The 25,149-nt window shown below is 40.2% G+C and overlaps 1 protein-coding gene across 1 annotated transcript; it reads right to left on the bottom strand.

Moving 5' to 3' along the window:
* Positions 1-920: 920 nt before the first annotated feature.
* Positions 921-9,452, bottom strand: ccnl1a (cyclin L1a). Its single transcript, XM_086164302.1, has 11 exons — positions 9,217-9,452; positions 8,481-8,820; positions 8,187-8,261; positions 7,534-7,643; positions 5,626-5,746; positions 5,382-5,446; positions 2,791-2,890; positions 2,594-2,698; positions 2,101-2,354; positions 1,919-2,017; positions 921-1,838 (listed from the first exon to the last, which is right to left on the bottom strand). Exons 2-11 carry the CDS (start codon positions 8,718-8,720, stop codon positions 1,370-1,372), a joined length of 1,638 nt encoding a protein of 545 aa, XP_086020428.1. The 5' UTR covers positions 8,721-8,820; positions 9,217-9,452; the 3' UTR covers positions 921-1,369.
* Positions 9,453-25,149: the final 15,697 nt, after the last annotated feature.

Genomic DNA, 25,149 nt, shown 5'->3' on the forward strand with positions numbered 1-25,149 from the left:
GTCATTAACATCCAATTCAAACTATACTGCATCTTATTCCTGAATCATGATGCTCCAAGTTTATTCATCATTGAACATTTATCATGCTACACTGATGTTTTATCAATTCAGGTTCCATCTTGAGGAAAAAGTGAAGGAATCAATTCAGTGGCATAACTCTTTTTTTATTGAATAAAAATCAGGAATAATCATATGCAGACTTAAAACCAGTGTAACAAATTGACAAGCCTAAAATATTTTATAATGTAGTCTGCATCACCTGCTGTAAAGGAAATACAATTTATAACCCAATCGCCATTATTTAAACTGTACAGAACTCAGATTGAGCAACAAAAGTTAAAAAAAAACAAAAATAAAACAAAAAAAGCCGAACAGTCCCTTAAATGTGCAAAGGTACTTTTATCCTGAACTGTCACTTCTTACATTTACTCATTCATCCTTCCTACTGAGCAGTTATCGCTTTTATAAATCAAAGCGTTCACATTGTGTCAACAGGTATCAATCCGTCTTTACACTGTAAATAAGTATTTTACTTCCCAAAGTTCAGAACTTTACATGTAAAATAAACATTATGGGCAGGCTGTGGAAGGACCTACACAGCCCGTGGGACGCTGAAGGGTCAACCGAGAATGGATAGAATCACAGATTGAGGGCTGTTACATTGTGAGCTATTTGTGCCTTCCCTCAACTTCACTCTGTGATCAGATGGTCCAGGAAGAGTTGAGCACAAGATAGCGATCATCGAGATTTCCTGCCACAGCCTGGGTTTCTCAGATGCATGAGGCGAAAAGTGCTGTCAGACGCCTGCACAAAATGTATCACTCGCAGGTGTCCTATAACTAACAAGGACACTGCAGAGGCATGCATAAGCATTTAAATGTTTAGGACTCGGGTTATTTTAAGACTTGTTCAACAAGAGCTTGAAGTATCAAGGCTTTATTACAGGTTTCCAGAGGGACATATGTTTAAATTACTTAACCAGTGCCATGGTTACACAAGGATGAAGAGAAAGAACATTCCTGCAAATTAGGTCAAGACAGAATACTGATGCATTTGAGAAACCCTACTGTGCTGGAAAAGTACCCCAAATGGGAATTAAAAGTGGCAAATTCTCTGATATGCAGCATTTAAGTTCAATAATTACATATTTATTCCTTAAAATCTTGTTAACCAACTCCCAGGAAATTGAAAGGCAGTCAATTTTTGGTTTTAACTCCTTGTTTAAACTTGGGCATTATATGACGATTAAACAAATGGGGATGCATGTAAACCATATTCGACATTGAGAACATGCCAGTTTAGATTTGGTTTGGAGTATCATGTACACTTCCGTGACCATCAGTCCAGAGCTCATCTGTTGGTATGTCTCTCAGCGACGGTGACGACTGTGTCCTGAGTGCCCTCCGCTGCTGTGGTGTTTGCTTTTGTGAGTACGCTCCCTTTCCCTGTCCCTGTCATAGGATCGAGATCTCTCCCTCTCCCTCCTGTCGCCCCGATGACCGCCTCCTCGCTCGTGTTTGTGTTTCTTTGAGGAGAGGTCAAATGAGCCACGATCTCTGTCTCTCTCCCGTTCCCTCTCTCTGTCGCGTTCTCTTTCCATTTTGACTGGAGTGCGGGACCTCGACCTTGAGCGGGAACGCTTCCGCTTGTGGCCACTTCCACTATTGCTGTGGCGTCCACTGGGCTTGGAGTCACTGTTGCCATGATGACTGGCTTTAACCTTGAGGTGAGGAAGAAGAGGTGAGGGTGGGTGCCGACGAGGCGATGGGCTGCGACTGTGAGAGCGAGACCGTGAACGAGAACTGTAGGTCCCTGAGTGACTCCGCCTGCTGTTGTAACTAAAGAAACACAAAGAGGAATGCAAGTCAGTTCAAATTAACTAAACTCAAAAATGACTCCACAAATCAAACATTCTTACTGTCTGCGCGGGGAACGAGATCGAGATCGGGAACGCGTTCTTGATCGAGAGCCACTTCCACTTCCACTGTTCCTCCCTATCTTCACTTCCTTTCTCAACCTGGCAGGATAAGTTATTCACATTATGAACATTTTAAGAAACACATCATGAATTTTGAGAATCAGGACATCTGTGTAGCTTACCCATTATGTGGACTCTTTGTAACCTGAGTCCTGTTATCCATCTCTTTCTTAACTGGTTTGACTGCCTGGTTATTCGGGGACTTCTCTTCCACTTTGACCACGTTTGGGGAGCTGGGTTTGGAAGCGGGTGAAAACCCCCCCATTGTGGTAAGCGCAGGAGTTCCATCAGGATTTAGGCCTTTAGCTTTTAGCTTAGCCTCAGCAAGGAACATCTTCCTACGGTCAACTTCTTTCTCCAGCTGCTCATAGTTGGGCTGATGATGAAATATTGTCAGCTTAACACACAGTAGTCCCGTTTAATTACTAGTCATGTTTGTGCTTGATACATTGATTATATCATATAGTGATTGCTTTAAGACTTCTATAAATGTTTATCAAGTAGTCAAAATACTGGACTGAAGTAATCAAGCCAGTCATTACAGTACCATCAGGTACACCCCCAATGAGAGATATTACAAGTAGATTTCATAGAAACATGCTGTTCAAGTTTTACCTTCTTTCTGGAGTATAGTCTAAGGGTAGTGATGCAGATATCCTTGATTTCCTCTTCACTGGCTCCAAAGAGCAGGTACCAATGCGGTCTGGATGGTAGGGGAATCTAAAAAAGTAAACAAATGATCATAATGGAGTATTCACATAAAATTGAAACAGACTTACTATTCATCACTTATACAGGTAGATCCACCTTACCTGCAATGCTCGGGCAGCAAGATATATGCAGGCACAGGCAATAGTTTCAGCTTGGAACCGCACAAACACATTGGTCCTGAGGCTGTCATTCATGTAGTTCCTTTAAAAGATCAAAAGGAAAAAACAAAAAAAAACATAGTATCTTCTCTACATAGGGTCAATACTCAACCTGATCAAATATTATAGATCATTCCAGATCTACATTTGACTGCTACCAGTCAATTAACTTTTAAGTTATTCGACTGAAGTATCCACTATTTATCATATCAGGGCTTTGGATTTAAAAATTAAAAATTTGCTTAGGGCTCCTGATTTGAGGGTAATTTCTTTTTCCACCAATTACAATCATCACAATATCTGTCTTCCATCTTTGTCAAGCATGACAGACATTTGTGAATTCAATTGACTTGGATGCTTGCAATCCTTGCTACTCAATCCCAATTTCTGATTACAGTAAAGAGCTTGGATATCTTCAACTAGAGGATAGCAGGTTACACGTGTACAAAGTAACTCAATAGCTGGTGAGAATTCTTGCAGAATGTGTTTGTCTGATGAGGGTCTTGAGACATTTAAGTTTTGCCTAATTAGCCCTGGAACATTGCCAAACCTATATATTTCATCCTTTTGAACAGTGCTTAAGTGAGACATGCATATTTTTCAGTCATTGTTTAACTTTGTCCATTTCTCTCTGGGGTATCCATGGGTGTGCTGTATGTCACAGATGAAGCATGAAGACGCCTACCTTTATACAGAAACCCTGTCCAATTTACCATATAAATTGACCACAAGAATTTTTTGGACTCAGTATCTTGAGCCTAATGAAAAAGATGATGCCACATGCCTTTGGGATCATGCATGCAAATAAATGTAATCAATTTAATCAAGGCAATTGCCATTTTCAAGTGGACAGATGAGGGGCCAGGGAGGCAAAGCATGTATGGTTGCATGCAGAACAGCTGGTTTAGGGGAGGACAGTAACGCGTTGTTCTGAAAAAGTGGCAGGACTTCCCTCACTGAATATATTACCAGATATGAAGTAAACTGCCCCACTAAGGCCTAACTGTTGAGATTTACCAACAACGCACAGTAGGAGAAATAGGCCAAAAAAATTCAAGCCTAGTGAACCCGCTGTGATTCAACAGATTATGTGTCAGTACACTGACAATGGCTTAAGATGGGTAAGTGATACCAGCCATTGGATGTGGATTCACTGGTTGAAAATGGCCATGGTGAAAAACAATGAATTTCAGAGTGGTCTTCTATTTTGATTTATAAAAGGAAAAAATAAATGGCCTGAGATAAAAACATGATGAAAATGAAAGTAAGGAAAATGAAATAACATGACCAGAAATGAAGAACGACCAAGCAAACAAAAAGCAACGGCACATCCGTCCAATATTTGGACACCTTTGTGCACATACTATCAAATTCCAAAGTCACAATCATTATCTACAAAGTCAACTGAGGGTTGGTGCAGGCGATTTTTTTTTTGAGGGGGGGGGCTTCAACCAAAAGGACTACTTCCAGTCTAACCTGCCATAAACAAATCACTCAATCTACACTTTGGCATGTCAGTTTCAAACTGATATGCTTTGCCACTATAAATAACTCATGGCCGTTGAATTCTGACTGCTGCGTGGGTGAGACAGGTCCTGGGAGGCAAAACCTGAGAACTGGATCAGCCTGTAAAACAGACATGTCTGGACACCACGTCAATTTTGGACAGGACACAGTACACTATTTTAAATATCAAAAAATAAGGCAGGTTAACTGGCAAAAAAAATTTACTTTGCTCTGGCTATGTATACTTCAAAGCTAGATGCGAGTAAACTATAAATGTCAGAACAGAAATACATCAGAGGCTAAATGGCTTAGTTACGATTTACAATTAAAACCTTGGTAGCAAGACCAAAAAAATACAAATCCTTTGGACACCCAAGAGAAAACAAGATGTTGTTGGCTGTTGGGACAGGCCCGCCCGCCCCCTTCAACGAATGTCGGCATTGGGATTGGCTGTCAGGAGAGGGGCAACCAGCAGATGGGGGGAGCGTCCTGAGATCATGTGGTTGGAGGAGGCAGAGTTCAGAGGTTCTTTATGTGACTTACCAGCATGGACTACCCTTTAATCAAAGAGTAGAGAGAAAGGACAAAGTTAAATCAAGTTCCCTCAGCACTGAATACAAAAACAAGACTATATAACAAAGCCATGAAAGGGCAGACACGAGAGTGAGACAAGTAACACTTTTGCAGTAATAAAAAAATTGCTCCATCAGAAAAAGAGGTGGAAAGGTGGGCAGGTTCAAATGAAGTAAAGGAATGTCGCAGTCAGACCTGGGCAAAATGGTTGTTGAAAGCATTTCAAATTTCCTCCGTAAAACAAGAGGGGCACTTGGATGTTACCGAACTGGCAGATGCTCCCCGTAAACACCTTTTACGGGTTCCTTGCAGATATGCGAAGAGCTCTTATTTATTCAAAACATTTTAAAATCTTTCAACTTTATCAAGAGCCCAGGTCTGGTGGCACTTCTCGCAGACATGACACAGGCTGCTTCTGTGGGGGATGGTCTGTGAACAACAGAGAAGAAACTTACCAGGCTGTCTGGACCAGCGTTTGGTTCTTTTCACATTCCAGGACTTGAAGGTACATAACAATGATCTGAAATTAAAAATGGATTGCATTCTAAAAAAATTATGAGCCCCATTATTGGCCTGTCATGAAACTCTGCAAACTTGTGTTCTGTCTGATGGCAGCATTGTGGAACAAGAGCAAAACCTTACTTTTGTGTCTTACTATAAGACTATTTCTCAACAATTAAAAGTCCAGAACAGACTCACCTTGTGAGGGTGCTTGACGTGTACACAGAAGCCCAGCTCCTTCAAAACTCGCCGTTCTGCTTTGATGACTTGATTTTTGGTGTTAATGTAGTTCTGATCAAGTATCAATGAACTTGGAGTCCTATTATGTAAAAGGAATCAAAAATAAAAAAATACTCCCCCCTTTCAAAATGAAACTAAAAAGGAGAGTTCCGTTCTGATTTCATGTACTCTTCCCCTCTTTCTTTTTCCGTTCCAACCAACTCAAAGCAACAACACTGACAGACAGTCTGCTGGGGTTTGTTGACTCCTGTGGTTCCGGTGAAAGCTTGTGGTATATGAAGCAAGTCCCCAACATTTATCACCAAGTGTCACAACTTAAATAGAAATCGCTACTATCACCCTCATCACACCATCAGCACTCGGCACTGTTAATGTGCTTCAAAACATCTGAATCAAATGCTTGAAAGGCTTAGCTGAATCTGGATTTACATTTAGAATTACGATAAAGAACAGAAGTTTTCACCAGCACAAAATTTTTTGCTCCAGGTAGCTGTCATCTGTGGACAGCAGTGCACACAAAGAATTAGCATTAACCAATGCGTCAAAATCAATGCAAAAACATCTTTTTTCAATGTTTTTTTTCAAAAGTCACAGGTCCAACACTCAATTTACTGCCACGCAAATGTGTACCATTTATACTCATACTCAAGTAACGATATCAAGTGTCCAATTATTTGCTTTGGCATCTTGTCACTCACACAATTGCACTATAACAACTTAGGTTAACAGCTACTGGCCATTTTTGCCCAAATATCAAATGAATCCATTTACACTGCAACCATACAGGGCATATATGTGAAAGACTTCTCCGAAATCCACACTACTTGAAATCTAATCCTGAACGATCCACACCTCAAGATAATCAAAATGAAAAATAGCAGTAATAAATAAATGAAACAAAGAGTAAAATGCTTCTAGCAGATAGCATGCATTGATGTATTTGCTATGACACTGACTTCTAATAAACTACATATAATGCAATAACTATTAAGGCTAAGGCACATGCACTAGCAGAACAAGACCTGACAGTCAAAATTTTTACCCTATCCCCGACAAATGAGGTGATATTTCTATTAAAGCCATGAACAGTTGGTGAATGGGTTTTTGCTCTTAAAGCAACAAACAAAATGCATGGTGAGGAGCAGTCACAAAACAAAACTACATTACACAAGGGTCCGTAGAGTGCCGGACAGATACCCAAAGCTTAAAATCTGAACCACAGGAGTCCTCAAGGCGCCCCGGGGGCCGAGGACTTTCGGCCAACCTGTCATCCCCGATCCCAGTGCTCCGCAGTCGCGCAGACCACGGGCGTCTCCCACAGGAAGGGGTGGGGTGGGCCTGCGTGAGGATAGAGACCCCCTCGCATCATGGTTGTCATGCCGACTGCTTCATCTTACGTACCATTCCACATCACCCAGGCTTTGGTAAATGTAGCTGGTCGCTGTTAGTTGGTTGCAAGGGAAAAAAGAACCCAAGTTAATTCCAAGGTCTACAATACTGACATGAACAAATTTCTATAAAGACAAAGGCACATACTATGTAGGCAGTTGTGCCCTGTCTTAAAAAGATACACTGAAATGTTTTGATTTGAATCTGTTGAAATTACTAAATGTCAAACTCAAATGTTTGACATTAGCCCTAGCACTTTGACATTAACACATCCGAGAACTACCAGTGAAGCGGCAACTGAAAAGTTTTAAAATGGTTTAGAGTACATGAATAAACAGAAGGGCACCTCCACAGTAAAAATATCAACAACAAAACAGATCAACATCATAGTGTACAACAAACAAGTACAGTTTAACATGTGCCAAGTTGAAAAACATACTTGCAATAGGAGAAATTGAACTTAATGCAGATACTTACTTTTTGCCTCTGATCTGTCTCAGATGGTGGAATACATTGATGACATCTCTTATACGTCTTGGTGCTTCCTCAATTTTGGAGGCCAGGTTGATACACGCCATGGCAACAATCTGGAGGATTTTTTTTAAAAAGCAGGGATGGTAATGAGGAGTATGGAGGGTTACACACCACATAAGCAATATCATATGCATGGCAAATTTGTTCCGATTTTGACAGAGTGGGTTTGTTTGAGAAATGTGCAGTGAAAGGTTAATCTATATCACATTGATAAGGAAATACATATTTACATTTGGGTTAAGATCTGCTTGTACATCTTAAGCAATTTGTATTTTGATTTACGTTTTACTATGCGATTGGCTTTATTTGAGAAACGAACAGCGACAAGTCTGTGTACATTACATTGACGCGAAAATAGTTATTAGGATTTGGATGGAGTCAGGACCACTCGGGAATCTTCTTGTGTTAATGGAAATACTCGTCAGCGGCTATGATAGTTTGTATAATTGAATAATTCAACCCCTTCATATACTGTATTCCGTGTCGACAACATGGCTGCCACCAACGCATCCACAACGTTATGCTATGCTAATGTTAACGTTACCTAACGGCATGCGGCCTTCCGTACATTCAACTGTACGCCACAAAATACTTACCTCAAAACTGTGCTTGACGAAAGACTTGGAATAGAAAAAGCGTTGAAAAAGCACCTGCCCCGTGGCCATTGCGACCTACAGATGAGACAGAAATATTCAACAAGATGAGATTTTCCATAAGCTGGCCTGGTCTCACACAATGGAACGCCGCCATTTTAACTCCGTAATCAAACCGAGGCAGCTAGCAACTAGCGAAAATGTGGCCACAGCGGGGCCATGTAACATTGAACGAATTATGGCAAAATAGCCAAATATAGTTAAAATGTTCTCCCAAAATTAAAGAGAGTACGTTACCTGGGGTAAACGGAGAAGAATGCCCGCTGACTGAATCAGTTCACATCCAAGGATGCGAAGGTCGGTCTCCGTGTTAAGGTCCAGGCCGTCAAGCATCGACGGTGTAGGCGAGAGCCGTTCTTCTGGTATTAGCGAATTGTCTATCGTAAGATACACTTCGGAATATACTTTGTCGCCAATAAGAATGCCATCGTTGTTTGTAGATGCGTTAGACGATACAGAGAGAGGACCGGCAGCCATCTTCGCCCTAAAAAAGCGGTATGTCTGCCCAGGCAGTTTCGACAGAAGTCCGCCGGCGTAGGGTGGCTGACAAACTGCGTGACGTCACAATGGAGTCGACCTAAATGGATTGACACGCAGACGTAAGTGCACATCCGCGGTAGTAAAGTAGTTTTCGTAAAATTGTATGATTCATAAGAAAGTAAATATAGATCGCAAAAACGAGTTTAGTTTTATAAGAATGTGTGATTCACACTGCAATGCAATTTCCCGGCAAGCCCCGGATTTCACTTTCAAATCTCTATCTTGCTCCCTATCCCTTTTAGAAATTCTAGAGCCCCTGTGGCTCTTCCTTCAAGAACCCACTGCGTCACCTTTTTTTGTGTAGACAATCGAAATATTTAAGATCGTATTTTAGCCAATATGCCATTCAAATACTCGACAGTTGATAAGCAAACTCAGTTTGCGTCGGGTCGTAAATAGAGCAAACAGCAGGGGAAGAGAAGGCGACACGAACCATTACGGTAGTGTGTTTGGTCAGTTTCCCGACACTCACGCAGAGGCAGCACAAGGAAGTGACTCACACCCGTCGAGCGCACACCAACGGTTCAAGTGACGTACGTTAAGGGGAAAATCCAGACTTCTCACCACTACCTTCGGAACATATCCATCCGCACACCATTCTAATTTGTCCTCGGACACGTGAACATGCACATGTGCGATCAACTTTCAAATGCGTCAACGTACACCGGTTCAGCGATTACCTCCTCATTATTCTCAAGTACATGACTTCAAATGTGTTTCTCTCATGTGATCGCGCAGTTCTACTTGCTTTTACGATTTGACTCCTCCCCTCCCCCCGTGACTTTGCAGCATGTCCAATAATTGTCTTATGTTTCAATATAGCATACATTTAAGTTGGAACTAGGAACTTTGGTTGTTTTCCTAGATACCCACCTGGGTGTCACGAACGTTTTGCTTAGATGCAATTGATATTTCATCTGTAATCCGCACCAATGGATGTCTAAAAAGTTAGTTGAAGGTGGGCTATGTTCTGTCCTGACAGTTTATCCCAGGGGACCTCACAGTTGGGGCCTTGCAGTAGCTTTAAATGGACAGTAGAGAGAACCAGAGATTCACCACTTGAGCTTCTAGGCCACTGCAGTCCAGACCAGAAGGTGAAAGCAATTGCTGAGAAGATTCACACTTTGGAACAGGGTAACCTGATGCAGCAACACATTCGTCTGCAATCTGTGGAGACAGTCTCCCACACAAGGAATTTACAGACAGATTTTCTTGAGTTTTGAGCTTGGCTTTGCGTTCATGTTGGGCCATCTGCAGATTTACAAGTGACTGCTGTGCTGAACACACAACTTGCTGGAGCCCCCCTAAAATCATTTTAATTGCATGTGAATTCCTCTCCAGTCACCTGAGTAACTGCAAATTGTTTGGGAGAGAGCATCGACTAAAATGATCCAGATCATACACCAATACCACTTGGCTTGCAATGTATTATCACCTTTAAATAGAGTCCTCTGAAATAGTGCAAATAGGTGTCTATTTTTGATAGCAAATAATTACAGTTAATCATCTAAAAAAAGTAAATTGTCCACATATGATAGATTTGCTTAACAGGACAACTGGTTGTTTTGTCTTTTCTATACCATTGGTCATTTGGGGCTAAAACTGGGTATTTTCCCCATTAATCTTAGTGGTATTGGTCAGAATTTTTATATATGTGTATTTTTTTTTGTTGCAACAGTACTTCTTGACATTTTTTCCCAGCACAACTGAGAACATTTAAACATGTTGAAGATTGTAACTGCATTACATTGTAAGGCATATATACAAACCCAGCCCACAAAGATTGAACCAAGTTTAAATTTAGGATTTTTAAAATTGATTCATAACATATGTTCAGTGTTCATCTGATATAAAAAAATTATCACATCATTGAATGGTCAGAATATTTATCCAAGACCCAAGGGGGTTAAGTATGTTCTATTATTTATTTATATATTTGTTATTATTTTTACATGTACATTACATGTACCAATCACTATCCAGGGTGAGGAGGTGGAGATAGTGGCCTCCTACAAGTACCTTGGGGTCCACATTAACAATAAACTGGACTGGACACACAACACAGACGCACTCAACAGGAAGGGTCAGAGCAGGATGTTCTCACATGTTCTCCTGAGGAGACTGAGGTCGTTTAGCATCTGCAGCAAGCTTCTCAAGACCTTCTACTAGTCTATGGTAGCCAACACACTCTTCTTCGCTATATTATGCTGGTGGGGCGGTGCCAGGACTGGTGAGGTCAACAGGCTCAACAAGCTAGTGAGGAAAGCCCTTTCGGTGGTGGGACTGAACCTGGACCATCTTCAATCGGCGGCAGTGGGGAGGGTGAAGGACAAACTGGGTGCTATACTGGACAATCCTTCCCACCCACTGCACGACGAGCCGTGGCTGATGGGCCGCTCTTTCAGTGAACGGTTCATCCCACCCCGATGTAGAACTGAGCACTTTAGACGCTCCTTTGTGCCCACGGCCATCAGACTGTATAACAGCAGTCTGGATGGCACACAACTCTGACCGGCTGGAGGTGCATCTGTTCTACCACAACCTCACTACTTTACCCATTCATTCATGTGTCATGTCCTAACTCCATTGTCTGTTTTTGTCCTTGTTGATCTCAGCCCATTCGCATCCTGGTTATTTTTGTTTATTTTTGTCATCGCTATTGTCACTCTGTTTATATTCCTTTTCTTGTTGTTGTTGTTTTGGTTGTCTGTTTTCACCATTGCAGATTTTTTTCCATTCTGTTGTCCATTCTTATCCTTGACGTTGTATGTGTTCTCTCTGCTGTCTATTTATTTGTGGATGTCTTTTGCTATCTTTTAATTGTGTCTATTTATATTCATATCTATTTGACACTTATAACTGTTACGCTACTGTGACAAAAGAATTTCCCCAATGGGGATCAATAAAGTTTATCTTATCTTATTTTTCAAATGACATAAATCAAAGGGAGAACCAAGTGCTTTTAAAGCCCAAATTGTGTTCTTTTTTTTTCTTTTTTATCTCCCTTGCCATGAATAGCTTGCTGTGTGCTTTGAGTTGCTGGGGAACTTTCAGGCAATGCAGTCCCAGATTAACGCAGTGTGGTGCCCCAGGGTGATCATACCAAAGCACTCCATCCTCTATCCTAAGCTGGAAAATTTAGAACCTTCAGCATCTATTCAAACCATAGATAAACATGCACTTATAGCTCAAGTGCTCAATAATCCAAGACCCAAACAAAAAACCTCAATACTGAACCAGTGACTTTCCAGATTTATTTTGTTATACGCATTTCATTATTTTGTCCTTGTTTTCATCTTATTCAGTTAACAGCTTATCTCATACCTATAGACAATGTTTGGGCGTTTTTCAAGGATATAAGCAGCCACAAACACATGTGCGCGCGCACACACACATACACAACACACACACACACACACACACACACACACACACACACACACACACACACACACATACACAAACACACACACACACACACACACACACACACACACACACACACACACACACACACACACACGCACACACATACACACACAGCCACATTCATAGCTACCTTGGTTTTACTTATACATTATATGAGGGAGCAGACTGAGGTCTCATTGTCCCTGTCATTAACCAACACCTACAACCAGCACCTTCAGCCCCCACACTTACGCAGTTACCACGACAACAAGCATACTGAGCATTCTTTCAACAGTTGCCCGGGTGACACTAATTATAGGGTGTGGGAGGGCTCACGAGATGGCAAAATTCCGGAACGACACAAGAGAGAGGCGTTCAGGGACGCCCAGTGACGAACAAGGGCTTAGTTATACACATGTCTAACACGCCCATTGGTGTGTTTTTATTCCTGTAGCATGAGTGTGCGTGTGTTTTTTTTACAAGCAACTTGCCCAGATTCCCTTGGACCACGTGTGCATGCCTGCCCTGCAATGATAATTACTACAGGGAGGTCATACACCAATGTGTGTGAATGGCATGTGCACAAAGGAATATTTGTTAGGGCAGCCGTACTCGAGGCGTGATAACTGTGAGATGCAAGAGAAGTCATTCAAACATCATTCATACAAATACGATGAGGCTTTAACGCTGCATGTGTCTTATGCACATAGCAGGGACTTAAGGTTGGAGCTCTCTTTCTCCCACACACACGCAAGCAAACATGCCCTTAGGCTCGGCACACACAAACCAGGAAGGACAAGGGGTCAAGTGCCACAAGGGCATGAGTAGAGGAAAGCTCCAGGGTAAGAGTAAAAAAAAAAAAAAAGATTAAAAAACAGGGTGCGGTGGCATCAGAAATACAGTTTTAGTGATTTCAATTCGTCAGAGAATTCAATATCGAATAAAGATTAACACGATATCACCAAATAGTTTTGCACGTCTGTCTGTGTATACATATGCGTGGTTGTCAAGACAAAGACAGATGTGTGTGTGTGCGTGTGTATTTGTGAGTGTTTTGGAGAGAGTGTTAGTGTCTGACGAATGAGGAAGTCTATATTTTCAAATACACAGCCACATGCAGGTAAAGGTCAAAGGAGGTACATAAAAGGAGTTGAAAGGAAAAAAGTTAAATGGCAGAAATGCATATGCAGGGAGAAATTGAAAGGTTCAAAATGTCAGCACATGCCTGGAATATATATGTAAAGTACCTTTAATTTAGTTACTGAAATAATTCACAAAATCTAATACCCTCATGAAAGTTGAATTAAATGTCTTGATGGTCCAATGACCCGTTCACACAGTAAATACTCACCAACTCTCAATTTGTAGTAATTTAGTAATCTTTGGGTTAACCACAGCATTGCATTGTTAAACTCACCAGCTGCTCACAGACAGACAAAGCGATAAAACAATGTATTAGAAATTGCATCAAATTACAAATGATAACAGGATAATTTCTATTCTCCTTAACACCTTGGTAGTGCATATCTTCCTCAACATCCAAGCAGTTAGTAAAAAAAACAACCAAAAACACTGTACAAAACTCTTGTTAAAAAAATCATTGCAATTTTGTAATATTCTGAAATTTTACACCCATAAATCACAAATTAAAAGCTGTCCCTTGATTAAATTTAGATTTAGGAAAATTTAGTTTTGGTACTTGAGTTGAGATTTTAATAGATGTTGTAGCACCATCATAACTCCATAATATAATAAAGGTTGACACCAAATGCATTTAAAAGTCATTTAAAAACACGATACAGACTATTGTGAGACACTGATGGATACACCAGTCTGCTAATATGCCAACTATGACAAAGGAATTTCCCTTATGGGGATCAAGAAAGTTTATCTTATCTTATCTTATCTTATCTTATCTTATCTTATCTTATCTTATCTTATCTTATCTTATCTTATCTTATCTTATCTTAACAAATAGCTTTTAACTTAACTTTAACATAACTTTTGAAGTTTGACAGTTTATTCAACACATAACTGGCAGTTAAAGCATTGACTGTGTTAAAATATTAGGAGTTAAAAAGGGTTAATCTGAATTTGCCGCAAATTCTGAAATTTGAGAAGGTCTGGCCTCTTTGTGTCGACTCTGCCTATTAAAAGGCCCTTAAAACCTACCGTTCATTTACCTGCTTAGCACCAAATGCTGGACGCAGCAAGCGACAACCTGGTGGAGCACTTACCAGATACAGAGGCGGATGTTTCCTGCAGAGATCGGTTACAGAAAGAAAGAAGAACGTCTGTTTATTGTATTTGAAAAGGTTAATGGCATTTTCAAAATGGACATGCAGAAAGACATCCATGTGCCTGATAGAACAATATTAGATTGTTGACAGTGTCAAGTTCTAAAAAGAACTTATAATGTCACAGAATTATTTAGAATGATTGCAATTTGAACCGGGCTAATAGCTCTTCAATTCTTGCGCAATAATTCAATAGTTTATTATTCATATGTGGTGAAGATCTTCAACTAATCGAGTATAGCACAAGTATAAAATCCAGAGCCAGACCCAACTGTTGTCCGCACACGGAATCACATATAAACAATATTGTTAGTGTGTATTTTGGCAACCAGAGGATGCAAAGGCAGAATACATTTGTTCAGATGATATGTCACTGCATTGTTTTGCAGCTGGATGGGAAGAGTGGGACACAGAAAGTGAAAAAACAGGGAAATTAGTTTCCCACACACACACACAAACAAGCATGCAAGCACAAGCATTTCTCCGAATCTATCCCAAATGTGGAGGAAGAGACAGAGGAAGGGAAAGATGGAAAGACCTTACAGAGTGAATGATGTCAGTAACACACAATGCCCGAGGGGAGAGGGATGGGTAATTGTTGTTTTGTGTCAGTATGTGTCTGGGGGTGCTTGGCCTACACTTTCCTTTGTGTTTGCCTGCCTTTTGTTTGTGTCCATGGGTGGCAAGGGACACACTGTCATGCTCCTTCAGCCTTGCCCTTGTGGTAAACCCTGTGTGTGTGGATATCATTTGTGTGCATGAAGGTTTGTGTGTGAAATCCGGTGCGTGCGAGAGTCTGTGTGAGTAAGGTTGTGAGAAAACAAGTGCATGTTTGTCGGAGAGTGTGTGTGCCTTGGGAGTGTGCTGGTGTATGAACAGGAGTCGGCACCTGGTATGTTGGGTGTGTACAAATTACGTGTCGGGTAAGAGTGTGCCTCGTCTATCAGTTTTTGTGGCACCAAAATTAAATGTTGCCTTAAGTGAATAAGTGGTGGTATTGTGTTGCACTTTAATTTCACTGCCAAAATGCGAGGTTGTGTTATTTCTCCTTACATGTACTTCAAATAATGGCTGAAATGGAGCACACTATTGGAAGTCAATCAATATCTATCACTATATACAGGTGGTCCTTACTTAACCACATACTCGGTTAACAACAACTCAGAGTTATGATGGGCTTTGTGATAATTTTAAAATACATGCGGGGTGCACTTCTATCTATCTATCTATCTATCTATCTATCTATCTATCTATCTATCTATCTATCTATCTATCTATCTATCTATCTATCTATCTATCTATCTATCTATCTATCTATCTATCTATCTATCTATCTATCTATCTATCTATCTATCTATCTATCTATATACGGCATGTATGTACTAACGCTATTGTGCATTTTAATATAAAGTGCAATTTCTTTCACGTTTTAAGACTTGACACAGACTACAGATATATAATTGAACTGAGCAAAAAAACATTTTTTGATATTTTTGAGGAAGAAGCTATCAGCTTTGTGATTCATTTCAATCCTAAGTGAAAGTCATGCGGTTCTAGTCTACACCTCTGCCATTTGGAGTTGATTTCAGGAATGAAAATCAGACATGTGCATGTGTATTTGAGCATGCAGGGACCGAGACAGAGGCATGATTTGTACATGTGAAAAATACAGAGAATTTCCGGCTAATGTGGAGTTTTATACTCTGATATTGTGGTTTTACTTTGGATTGACTACATATTATAGATACAGCAATATGATATGTTTTAGACATTTTTCTGTCAATCAGATTCATACATATGAGTGTTAAGCTCCCTACTAATGGAGCCGACATGTTGTTTTATACCTTGTGTGCAGTGTTTTGACATCATTCCTTCTTGTCCATCTGCCTATTGGCCAGTTCGAGTGTGTGTGTATTTTTGGGGTCCACTATGTCAGCATCTGGTCCTTACTATTGAGAGGGAAATCCCTAATGATCAAAGGTGCTTTAAGTGTGTATGCAATCACTGCTTATGCCTCATTCAATATATGCCTGTAATTGTCAGCATATGTGCATTTAATATGTACTTATATACCACAAAATCCATGTTGTTCCATATGCACTGAGTAATGCTTTAGACCACTCAGCTTAATTATTCTGAGTGTGTATGTGTGTGTGTGTGTGTGTGTGTGTGTGTGTGTGTGTGTGAATCACACATGTTTGGCCCACATCCTTTGTGTGTTTAAGTGTGTGTGCGTATGCAACACTTGGAATGCGAGTATCCTTCCTGCTCGTGAATGCAGACGTTTGTTAGATCCTGTGTGACGTTGTGCATGCCAGTTTTGCTGTAGAAAGAGACGGCCATCATTAGGGGCTCCTAGTGCGAGCAGGATTACAGGGCTATTAGATGGAAGTAACACGCAGACCCATAGAGCCCCTGCTTTTAATCTAACAATGTAAAACACATTCTGCTAGTCTCTCTCTCTCTCTCTCTCTCACACACACACACACACATACACACATGCAGGCACAAAACAAACACGACAACTGCTCTGAATCAGCACTAACTGTATAGAAAGACACTTGCATGTTTGCATGACAAAAACATTGTTTGACCTTGCATGTGTTGTGAGACCTTCGTGCAGCCAGTGGGAGGTGAAAGGTCATGGATTTTCTCTGCCAGACAGAGTGACCTTTTGAGAAGAGAGGAAAGAGACCAGGGAGGGGAAGGTTGTTGTTCTCCTCTATGTATTGCATACTATTACTCGTCATGTATAATTTCCTCTTTAAAAACCTTCAGTGTTATTTTGTTGTCATTAAAAGTCATTGGGAAATGGTCATCTTTATGCTCTGGCTCTTCACGGTAACAATGGCTTTACAGTGTCTCAACGGTGGCGCAATATCACAAGGTCAGGATCAAAACCAATTATTTCTTACCAACAAGCACGGAACTAAACAGATCAATAGATCGTCTCTCTAGAAGGGGATGACAGAAACTTGGGTTTAAAGCAGATAAGAACTGAGGGGAACAAAGCTGACAAGCAGTGAGTATGATTGTGTGTGTGTGAGAGAGAGAGAGAGAGAGAGAGAGAGAGTCTTTGTGCGTGTGTTTGTATATGTGTGTCTGTAAAATCCATGAATGACATAAGGAAACATTTAAGCTGTGAAATTGACATCAGGGCACCTTGAACTTGCTCAAACTATGTGGGAAGGGGCTTCTGAGGGGCAGGTGGTTAGAGGCAGAGGGGGCGGACAGAAAGGGAGGCTGTCAGGCTGTGATAGCTCAAAGATGAGATGAAAGATAGAGGAAGAGGTTGAGGAGGTTAACAGGAGGAAGGGAGAGAGGCTCCATTGGCTTGACCATATTACCCAAACTTGGAAAATTTTGAGGAGGGGATTGAATTTAATTTTTAGATATTCTAATAAAAACAATCTAAAAATGGCAATAACAATTACAAATATGAAAAATGTGAAAAATGATGAATCACTCAATAAAAATTAAAGAATAACAAATATAAGGGGTAAAAAATAAATAAATAAATAAATAAGCAAGAAAAAAGTAAAAAAGAAAGAAGCAACAACTGCAAAAGGTGTGCCTTGAAATTGCCCAAAACTTCCCGACGCACAAATTATGAGCGCTGCTAGCAACAAAGTAATTTAAAATAAGCAAGGAAGCACCACCCCAAACAACAGAATCATTGTGAATGTTATAGAAATTATAATAAGAATGATTGAATAAAAAAAATGATGCTCGATGAATGATGCTTAGATATATGATTTTGTCGTGTTTTTTTTTTCATGAAAGTAAAAAAAAAAAAAAACAAGAAGAAATGTTCAAATCTAAGGCAATTTATTTTTGGGGTTGTATGACTTGAGGGATTCCGAAGCGTGCGCTTGTGTGTGTGTATGTGTGTATGTGTGTTAGTGTTTACGTGTGTGCTTGTGTGGAATTGGTTTGTGTAACTGAATGAAATAATAAGATTGCGTGTGTCAGATCAAATGAGAACACACCACTTCCTTTTTGCTGCGTGATTTTACGTGTGAGGAGCACGAATGGTTTATGTGTGTATTTCCTTCCGTGCGTGTGTGTGTGTGCGTATGTACACAACTGCTGGGAGTATTTCAAAATTGCACCAGAGTGACCACTTCCTTTCCATTGGTATAAACGTTTGCAAGTTCAGGAAGCCCAGATTTAACAATAACCTGCACAGCATGTGCATGTGTGCGCGTGTGCTTGCTCATGTATCTGTCCCTTTTTATTTTTGACATATCTAATACAGTGAATATTCCAAAAAATGATTTTCAAATGTATTTAGTTTCCCATTGAATTCACTTGTCATAGCTGTAACCAAGGATCAAGCACTCATAAACAGCTGATGATGTAGAAGAGGAGGACGACAAAGAAGGCTGGATTTTCAAAAATAAATGGGTTATTGGGTCAAGTCTCCATCACCTGGAAGTCGATAACAATAGGTTCATTAATTTGGTTTCAGCTACACTAAATAGCATTTTACTTCAATACAAACAAACTCAAGCATCTGCTGTTTGATTTAACAAGGAAAGAGGTACCAGGTCACAGGCAAAGTCTGAAACAGCGTTCAAAACACATCAGCCTGCTGATCGAAGGAATACTTTCCCTTCTTGATATGTCGCTCCTGACCAAATCCATCTGTCACAAAATCCATTGCTGTTCTGCTTTAAATTCCTCAAGATACCAAAATGAGGCCCATTAAGATGTTCACAGTCTTCATCCGTATCGGCTTATAAAGACCCTTGATGTACTGAAAGAAACCTGGCACGGATTACGAAAAAAAAAAAATTAAGAAACTAGTGTGGCGTGTGGTGAATGTGATGTGGCTAACATCACATTAGTGTTCGAATGGCCTGGGAAGTTTAAAATCACTCACTCACAGGCCAACACATGCATGCAATGTGGCATTAACCACTTTAATGGGGTCACACTTTCTGCAGTCAAATAAGCAAGTGAGCCAACTTTGCATCTACAGGGGATCTGAAAAAGCCCTAATATCATTGACACATGCTGCTTTTTCGTGACCGTCTTAGAAAGTCAGGCTCCACAACAGACATTTAACAAGAACACTTCCAAGTGTCTCTTGGGGTTGGGGTGTGGGGGATGGGAGGGGGATTTGAAGGGAAACAGATGAGGAAAAAGCAAAAGAAAAGCAAAAGAATGCGAGAGACTGAGTCGGGATAACTCTCTAGAGTAAATGCCATTGATTTTGTGAAGGGGGGGATGTAACAACTGGTTTCGGCTGATATGATATTATGCAGCTGAGTTGAAGAATGGCCAATTCATTTGAGTATTCAAAGAATCTGATTGGCCAGGAAAAGCTTTCTATGAATTTGAACTGCTGCAAATGTTGTGTGAAGACATAAAAAAGGCTCTTCCTTGGGTGTAGAAGAAAGTGAAATAAACAACTGACTGAACCCAACAGTCATTTAATACGCATTGGACAGAATAATAAACTTCTTACAGGAATATTATGCTTTAGAATAATAAAAGTAGCATTTATCTTTTACATGAAATTTCATGTTTTATATCCTGTGCGCAGAGACAAATATACAATCACATTTTGCCTACAAAATGTAATTGTGGACTTTTACAATAGAATTATTGAAGTTTAATTTCCTTTACACTCTTTCCTTTTTTCTTACCAAAAATGGGGATCTTTAAAATGTCAAGTTCAAAAGGATTTGCCAACATCTTTACCAACAGTTGCAGGAAAATGAGAGAGAAGGGTAGAAAGATAAAAAGAAGATAAAAAGTTTGAGACCCCAGGTGGTATGAGGGTCAGGCGGGACGAGCACAAATGATACATTAATAATAACAGTAGCCTTAACAGTTACACAGTTCTGACTGTAATGATTCAATAACAGCTTCAATATTTATAAAAAGGAAAAAAAATGGCGAACACCTGGCAGGATTACTGCAGTAGATCAAGCCACACTTCCTGGGAACCTGCAAAATGAGAGAGCCCAGGTCTTGGGAGGAGATATGATGTTAAACTCTTCTCAAATAGGAGGTGAGAATCCATTGTGTCCTCAGCTAATGTAGCGACAGATCATCTGATTTTTTTTTACAGCACGTTAACAATATCAAGTGGCTTCAAAGCAAAGTTGGTGTGGTACTGATCTCTTGTCTTGCCGAACATTGAGTTTGCCTTTCACGTGATACGTCAACACTTCACATGTGTCAAGATTGTGCCGTCTCCACCGCAGGAGAACAGTGTCTGTCGATGTGTGTGAGCTGATTGCCGTGTGTTTATGAGCACGGGTTTGTGTGCATCTGATAGCGGGCTAGGTGACCTTAAATATAATAAAGAACAGCGGCTACATTCCATCTCTTCCTTGTCAGGGCAGACACAATATTATTCACTCCACTGGCTTTGGCTAATCACATCAGCCTACTCACCACACACAGGCATGCATGCGCGAACACATACAAACACACATACGTGCACGCGCGCGCTTACACAGACACAAACATAGAGCACAAAAATAGATGCAGACAGACAGCCATGCATGAATGCTCTCAAAGAGTTGCAAGTCTGATGCCAAGATGCCAAGAGTCCTAAAGCTCATTTAAATGTGTTCCAGACTTGTTAAGGGATGAGCTAGGGAGAAGTGCAAGGAATAATTACCATTAAATAAGTCGTATATAACACACTTGAATATAAATTGTTCAAATATTGTAATGTTTAACATCTGTATCTACGGGACACAACTGGCATAATAATTCATTTTTTTTCTGCATGTAAAAAAGACTTCAGGGGCTTTGAATTTTGTTACAAATCCCCCGCTGTGAGGATTTGTCTGTTCTGTCAGTTAACTTTCTTTAAGCATTAAGAAAAATAAATAATTGTTCGAAAGGTTATACACAAAATCATTTTTCACCCTGTGTGTGTCTGTGTATGTGTATGTATTTGACCCCACCCCCAGGGGAGTGCGAGCGTGCAAATTCAGCCCTCAGAAGGAGGTCTGGGGGGATTACAGGGAGGAATGATGGGAAAATCTGGGAGCACTCTCTCATTTGCTCACACGCCAGGCTGCTTTTAAGTGTGCACATGCGTGTGTAAGCTGCTGCTATTTCATCAAAAGGCGCATTCCATTTTTTCTGTCCGAAACGAATACAACATTTCTCTTATACCAAAAGAATTCTATATAATATAAGTTGGGTTTTCATCAGCGTTGCGTATTAAGAGTTAACAGGAATATCTCCGCCTGGAAAAATGATTTAGCCTAAAACCTTCTCACAATCACCCACGCTTTCCAGGCAGGAATGAGCCACCCCATGGAAAAATAAATAAATTCACATGTGAAATTTCCAGCAGTTTCATGGTAAGTGAATGAAAAAGGATGGACGATGAAAGTGTTGACAGAGAGGAGGATGACATCATCTCATTCCTGGAACACAATGAGAAAATGCAATAGATGTAGAAGCACCAAAGCTGGGTTTTGTTACCCTTGGCAATTTATTATTTTTTATCATCAATCTATCGATAAACGTGCCCATCTCAAGGTATTTGTTTATCTTCATGTTTTTAGAAATGGTCCCTGCAGATTGAAATATGTGCTTCATGTGCCCATGTGACATTTAAAATTTCAAACTCACACGTTCACACACTCAAGGGCAAGGTTTTCCTGGCACTCAGTGACCATCTGATTTTAATATTGTTTGCTTAATCCAGTCTGGTTTCTGATAATGTGCTGGATTTCGCATCACTGACAGACTTGTTTGTTCCTCATGCTTTTTTGGTACAGGAAAAATGTTGTTGTTTTTACTAGCTTTAAATTCGTCACCACTTCTCCATGCACAAACAAACTACAATTTGAATTACTAATTAAAATTAAGCATACATATATAATGTGCACTTAACAGTATTTATTCCAGTATTCAGAAAGCAAAGGCACCAATAATTAAAAGTGGGTAGGGAAACATCTTGCGACCGGCACCTCAATTTAAAAACAAAAACAAAATAATAATTTACATATTTATATAATTGTTTTACATTGCAGAATGAGTAACTGATATTTTAAGGTTAATAATTTTGTTATTTTTAAAATAAATTTTCACCTTAAAAATCTGGACAGAAGTGTGTTATAGAGGCCATAACACCACCATCATTATTTCCTATTTTCTGGAATGAATATTATTATGATGTGTAAAAGTGCGATAGTCTTTATTGGCTGTGATTATAATTGGAAAACCATTTCCTGTCACCATGACTGATTCATTCTTCAACCCCACACCTGGCTACTAATTTAGAATCAATAATTCAATTGAGTAGACACGATTGCCAATTGGAGGGGAACCGTCCGTGAGGCTGTTTATAACAATGGACCGGATGCAGTTTATGTCTGAAGTAAGGTGACATTAAAATGCTTTGGGATATTAATGGTTCCATTTTTATTTTATTTTGTTGTTTGTCAACCTAGGTTGGTCCATTGGCCGATGTCATTTGCAAACATTGTTATTGCTCTTTGGGTGGCCCGGTGGTGCAGTTGTCAGTGCTTCCACCTTATACCCTGGTTCGATTCCAACAGGGGGAAACCTTTCTGTGTCCTACATTCCTTCAACGTCCATGCGTTAGCTTTATTCGAGAAGCAAGGGAAAAGTTGTCCATATATTACATGTGAATGAATGGTTGTATGTCTATATGATGAGAGAGTGAATGATTGTATGTCTCTATGTGAAGACTTAATGAGAGTTTGAATGTTTTAGGTCTCTATATGATGTGAATGACGGAGTAACCATTCACACAACATGTATGTAACTACATGTTGTGAGAATGAGAGATATGATTGCCTCTATATGAGGTGTAAATGAGAGAGTGAATGGTTTTATGTCTCTATGACATATGTGAACGAATGCAAGTATCTACATTACATATAAATTAGAGATTGAATACTTTTTTGTAGATATATGTCACATGAATGGGGGAGTGATTGCTTATATGTCACTATATGATGTGGGAATGAGCGTGTGAATGGTTGTAAGTCTCTATATGACATATGAATGAAGGAGTGAATGCTTGTATATCTCTATAAGTGGCACTGAAATTTACTTGATACCAGTCCAGTTTGAACCCAGCATCATGTGCAATGACAGCTAGGATTGACTCCAGTCCCCACTGGTAACCCTAAGTACAGGAAAAGTGGTGTAGATAATAAATGAATGAATATTCACATTCTGTCCCAAATACCAAAATTCCATCATCACACATGGTTAAACGAAGATTCTGAACTTGGAATGTAGTTTTCATTTCTGTGCATGTCAAGCGCCAGCTGCCCAGTCCCAGCCGTCTTCCAGTGATTCACGGTCCATAACCAAAGGACCTGAAGCCAGATAAGAATTGATTTCCATCATTCATCTCATTAACTGCAGTTTGGTGATGTGTGTGTGTGTGACCACTGCCACTCTGAAAAATCACGGGAACACATGCCTTGATTGCAGTCCGTGCGGAGATCTGTATCTATAGGATTCAGATTTCCGGACACAACCGCGAAGTCATCTGTGATGGTAGCGGTGCAACTTGATCCATCCGCTTGCGTAATTGTCTCGTGGGCTGAATGAAAGGCAGAGCGTGCTTCAGTCAAAAACCTGTAAGGGAATGTCAACTGGCGGCGTCAGGCCTGATATCCTTCAGTGCTTCAGTTACATCATTATCAGACACTGAGAAGCTTGAACGGTCTCATCTCTATATAAAGCATTTATATTTAATCATTTGCCCTTTTTGCTCGAATCGACTTCTGACAGGTTGCCTCATAATTTAGATAATCAAAAAATTGATTCAGGACAGCGAAAGCACTCCTGACTTCTTTTGATTCCTTTTTTCACCTTCTGCCAATGGTGCTTTTGCTCTTGTTTCCTTGTCTCACTCTTCTTTTGCTCTTAATGTGTTCATCGCTTTTCTTATATTATTCTTTTTAATATCTATTATTTGCTTGTGTTAATGTGTTTTTGTTTGCGCAAATACATTTTTGCCCTATGCTGTTCCTGTGACCCAGTCTGTGTGCATGCAGGAGCCAGACAGAGTGTGAAGTGATCGAGGCAATCACGGTCACAATCACAGTCACCAACCCTCCCTCTACTTTCTTGATCCTTGCCTCTCTCTCTATCTCTTTCTCTCAGCAGGTCCAAATCACCCTCAGTCTAGAAGGACTCAGATTTTATCTTCGTCATTATATCCCAACTATTCATTAGGAGAGGGTGGCATGGTGGTGAAGTGGTTTGTGCTTCTGCCTCTGAGCAAGAAGGTCCCTGTTTTGATTCTGGAAAATGGGTCTCTCTGTGTAGAGTTTGTGAATTCTTCTTGTGTCTGCGTGGGTTTCTTTCGGGTTCTTCAGTTTCCTACCACAATCCAAAACCGTGCAGTTGTTCAATTTGAGACCCAAAATCGACCAGATGTGTGAATGAGAGTGAATGCTTGTATGTCTCTATATGACCAGTTAATGAGAGAGTGAATGGTTGTGTGTCTGTATGACAAGTGCATGAGCGAGTGAATGGTTGTAAGTCTCCATATGACATGGGAATTAATGAGTCAATCCTTATGTCACTATATGATATGAAAATGAGTGAGTAAATGGGCCTTTCTCGAGCCACCACCTTATCAAGGTGGAGGGGTTTGCAGATCCCAGTGATCCCAAGGAGCTATGTTGTCG

This window comes from Fistularia commersonii, chromosome 18 (genome assembly GCF_037954325.1).
Source record: "Fistularia commersonii isolate RoL2024-O1a breed Wild chromosome 18, RoL_Fcom_v1.0, whole genome shotgun sequence".
Classification (NCBI taxonomy): Eukaryota; Metazoa; Chordata; class Actinopteri; order Syngnathiformes; family Fistulariidae; genus Fistularia; species Fistularia commersonii.

Coding starts and splice junctions, on each gene's coding strand:
- ccnl1a (XM_086164302.1), bottom strand. CDS start 8,720: ATGGCTGCCGGTCCTCTCTCTGTATCGTCTAACGCATCTACAAACAAC. Junction 7,644..8,186: donor TCGTCAAGCACAGTTTTGAG/GTAAGTATTTTG, acceptor AAAATCCTCCAG/ATTGTTGCCATGGCGTGTAT. Junction 2,355..2,593: donor GACTATACTCCAGAAAGAAG/GTAAAACTTGAA, acceptor TTTCATCATCAG/CCCAACTATGAGCAGCTGGA.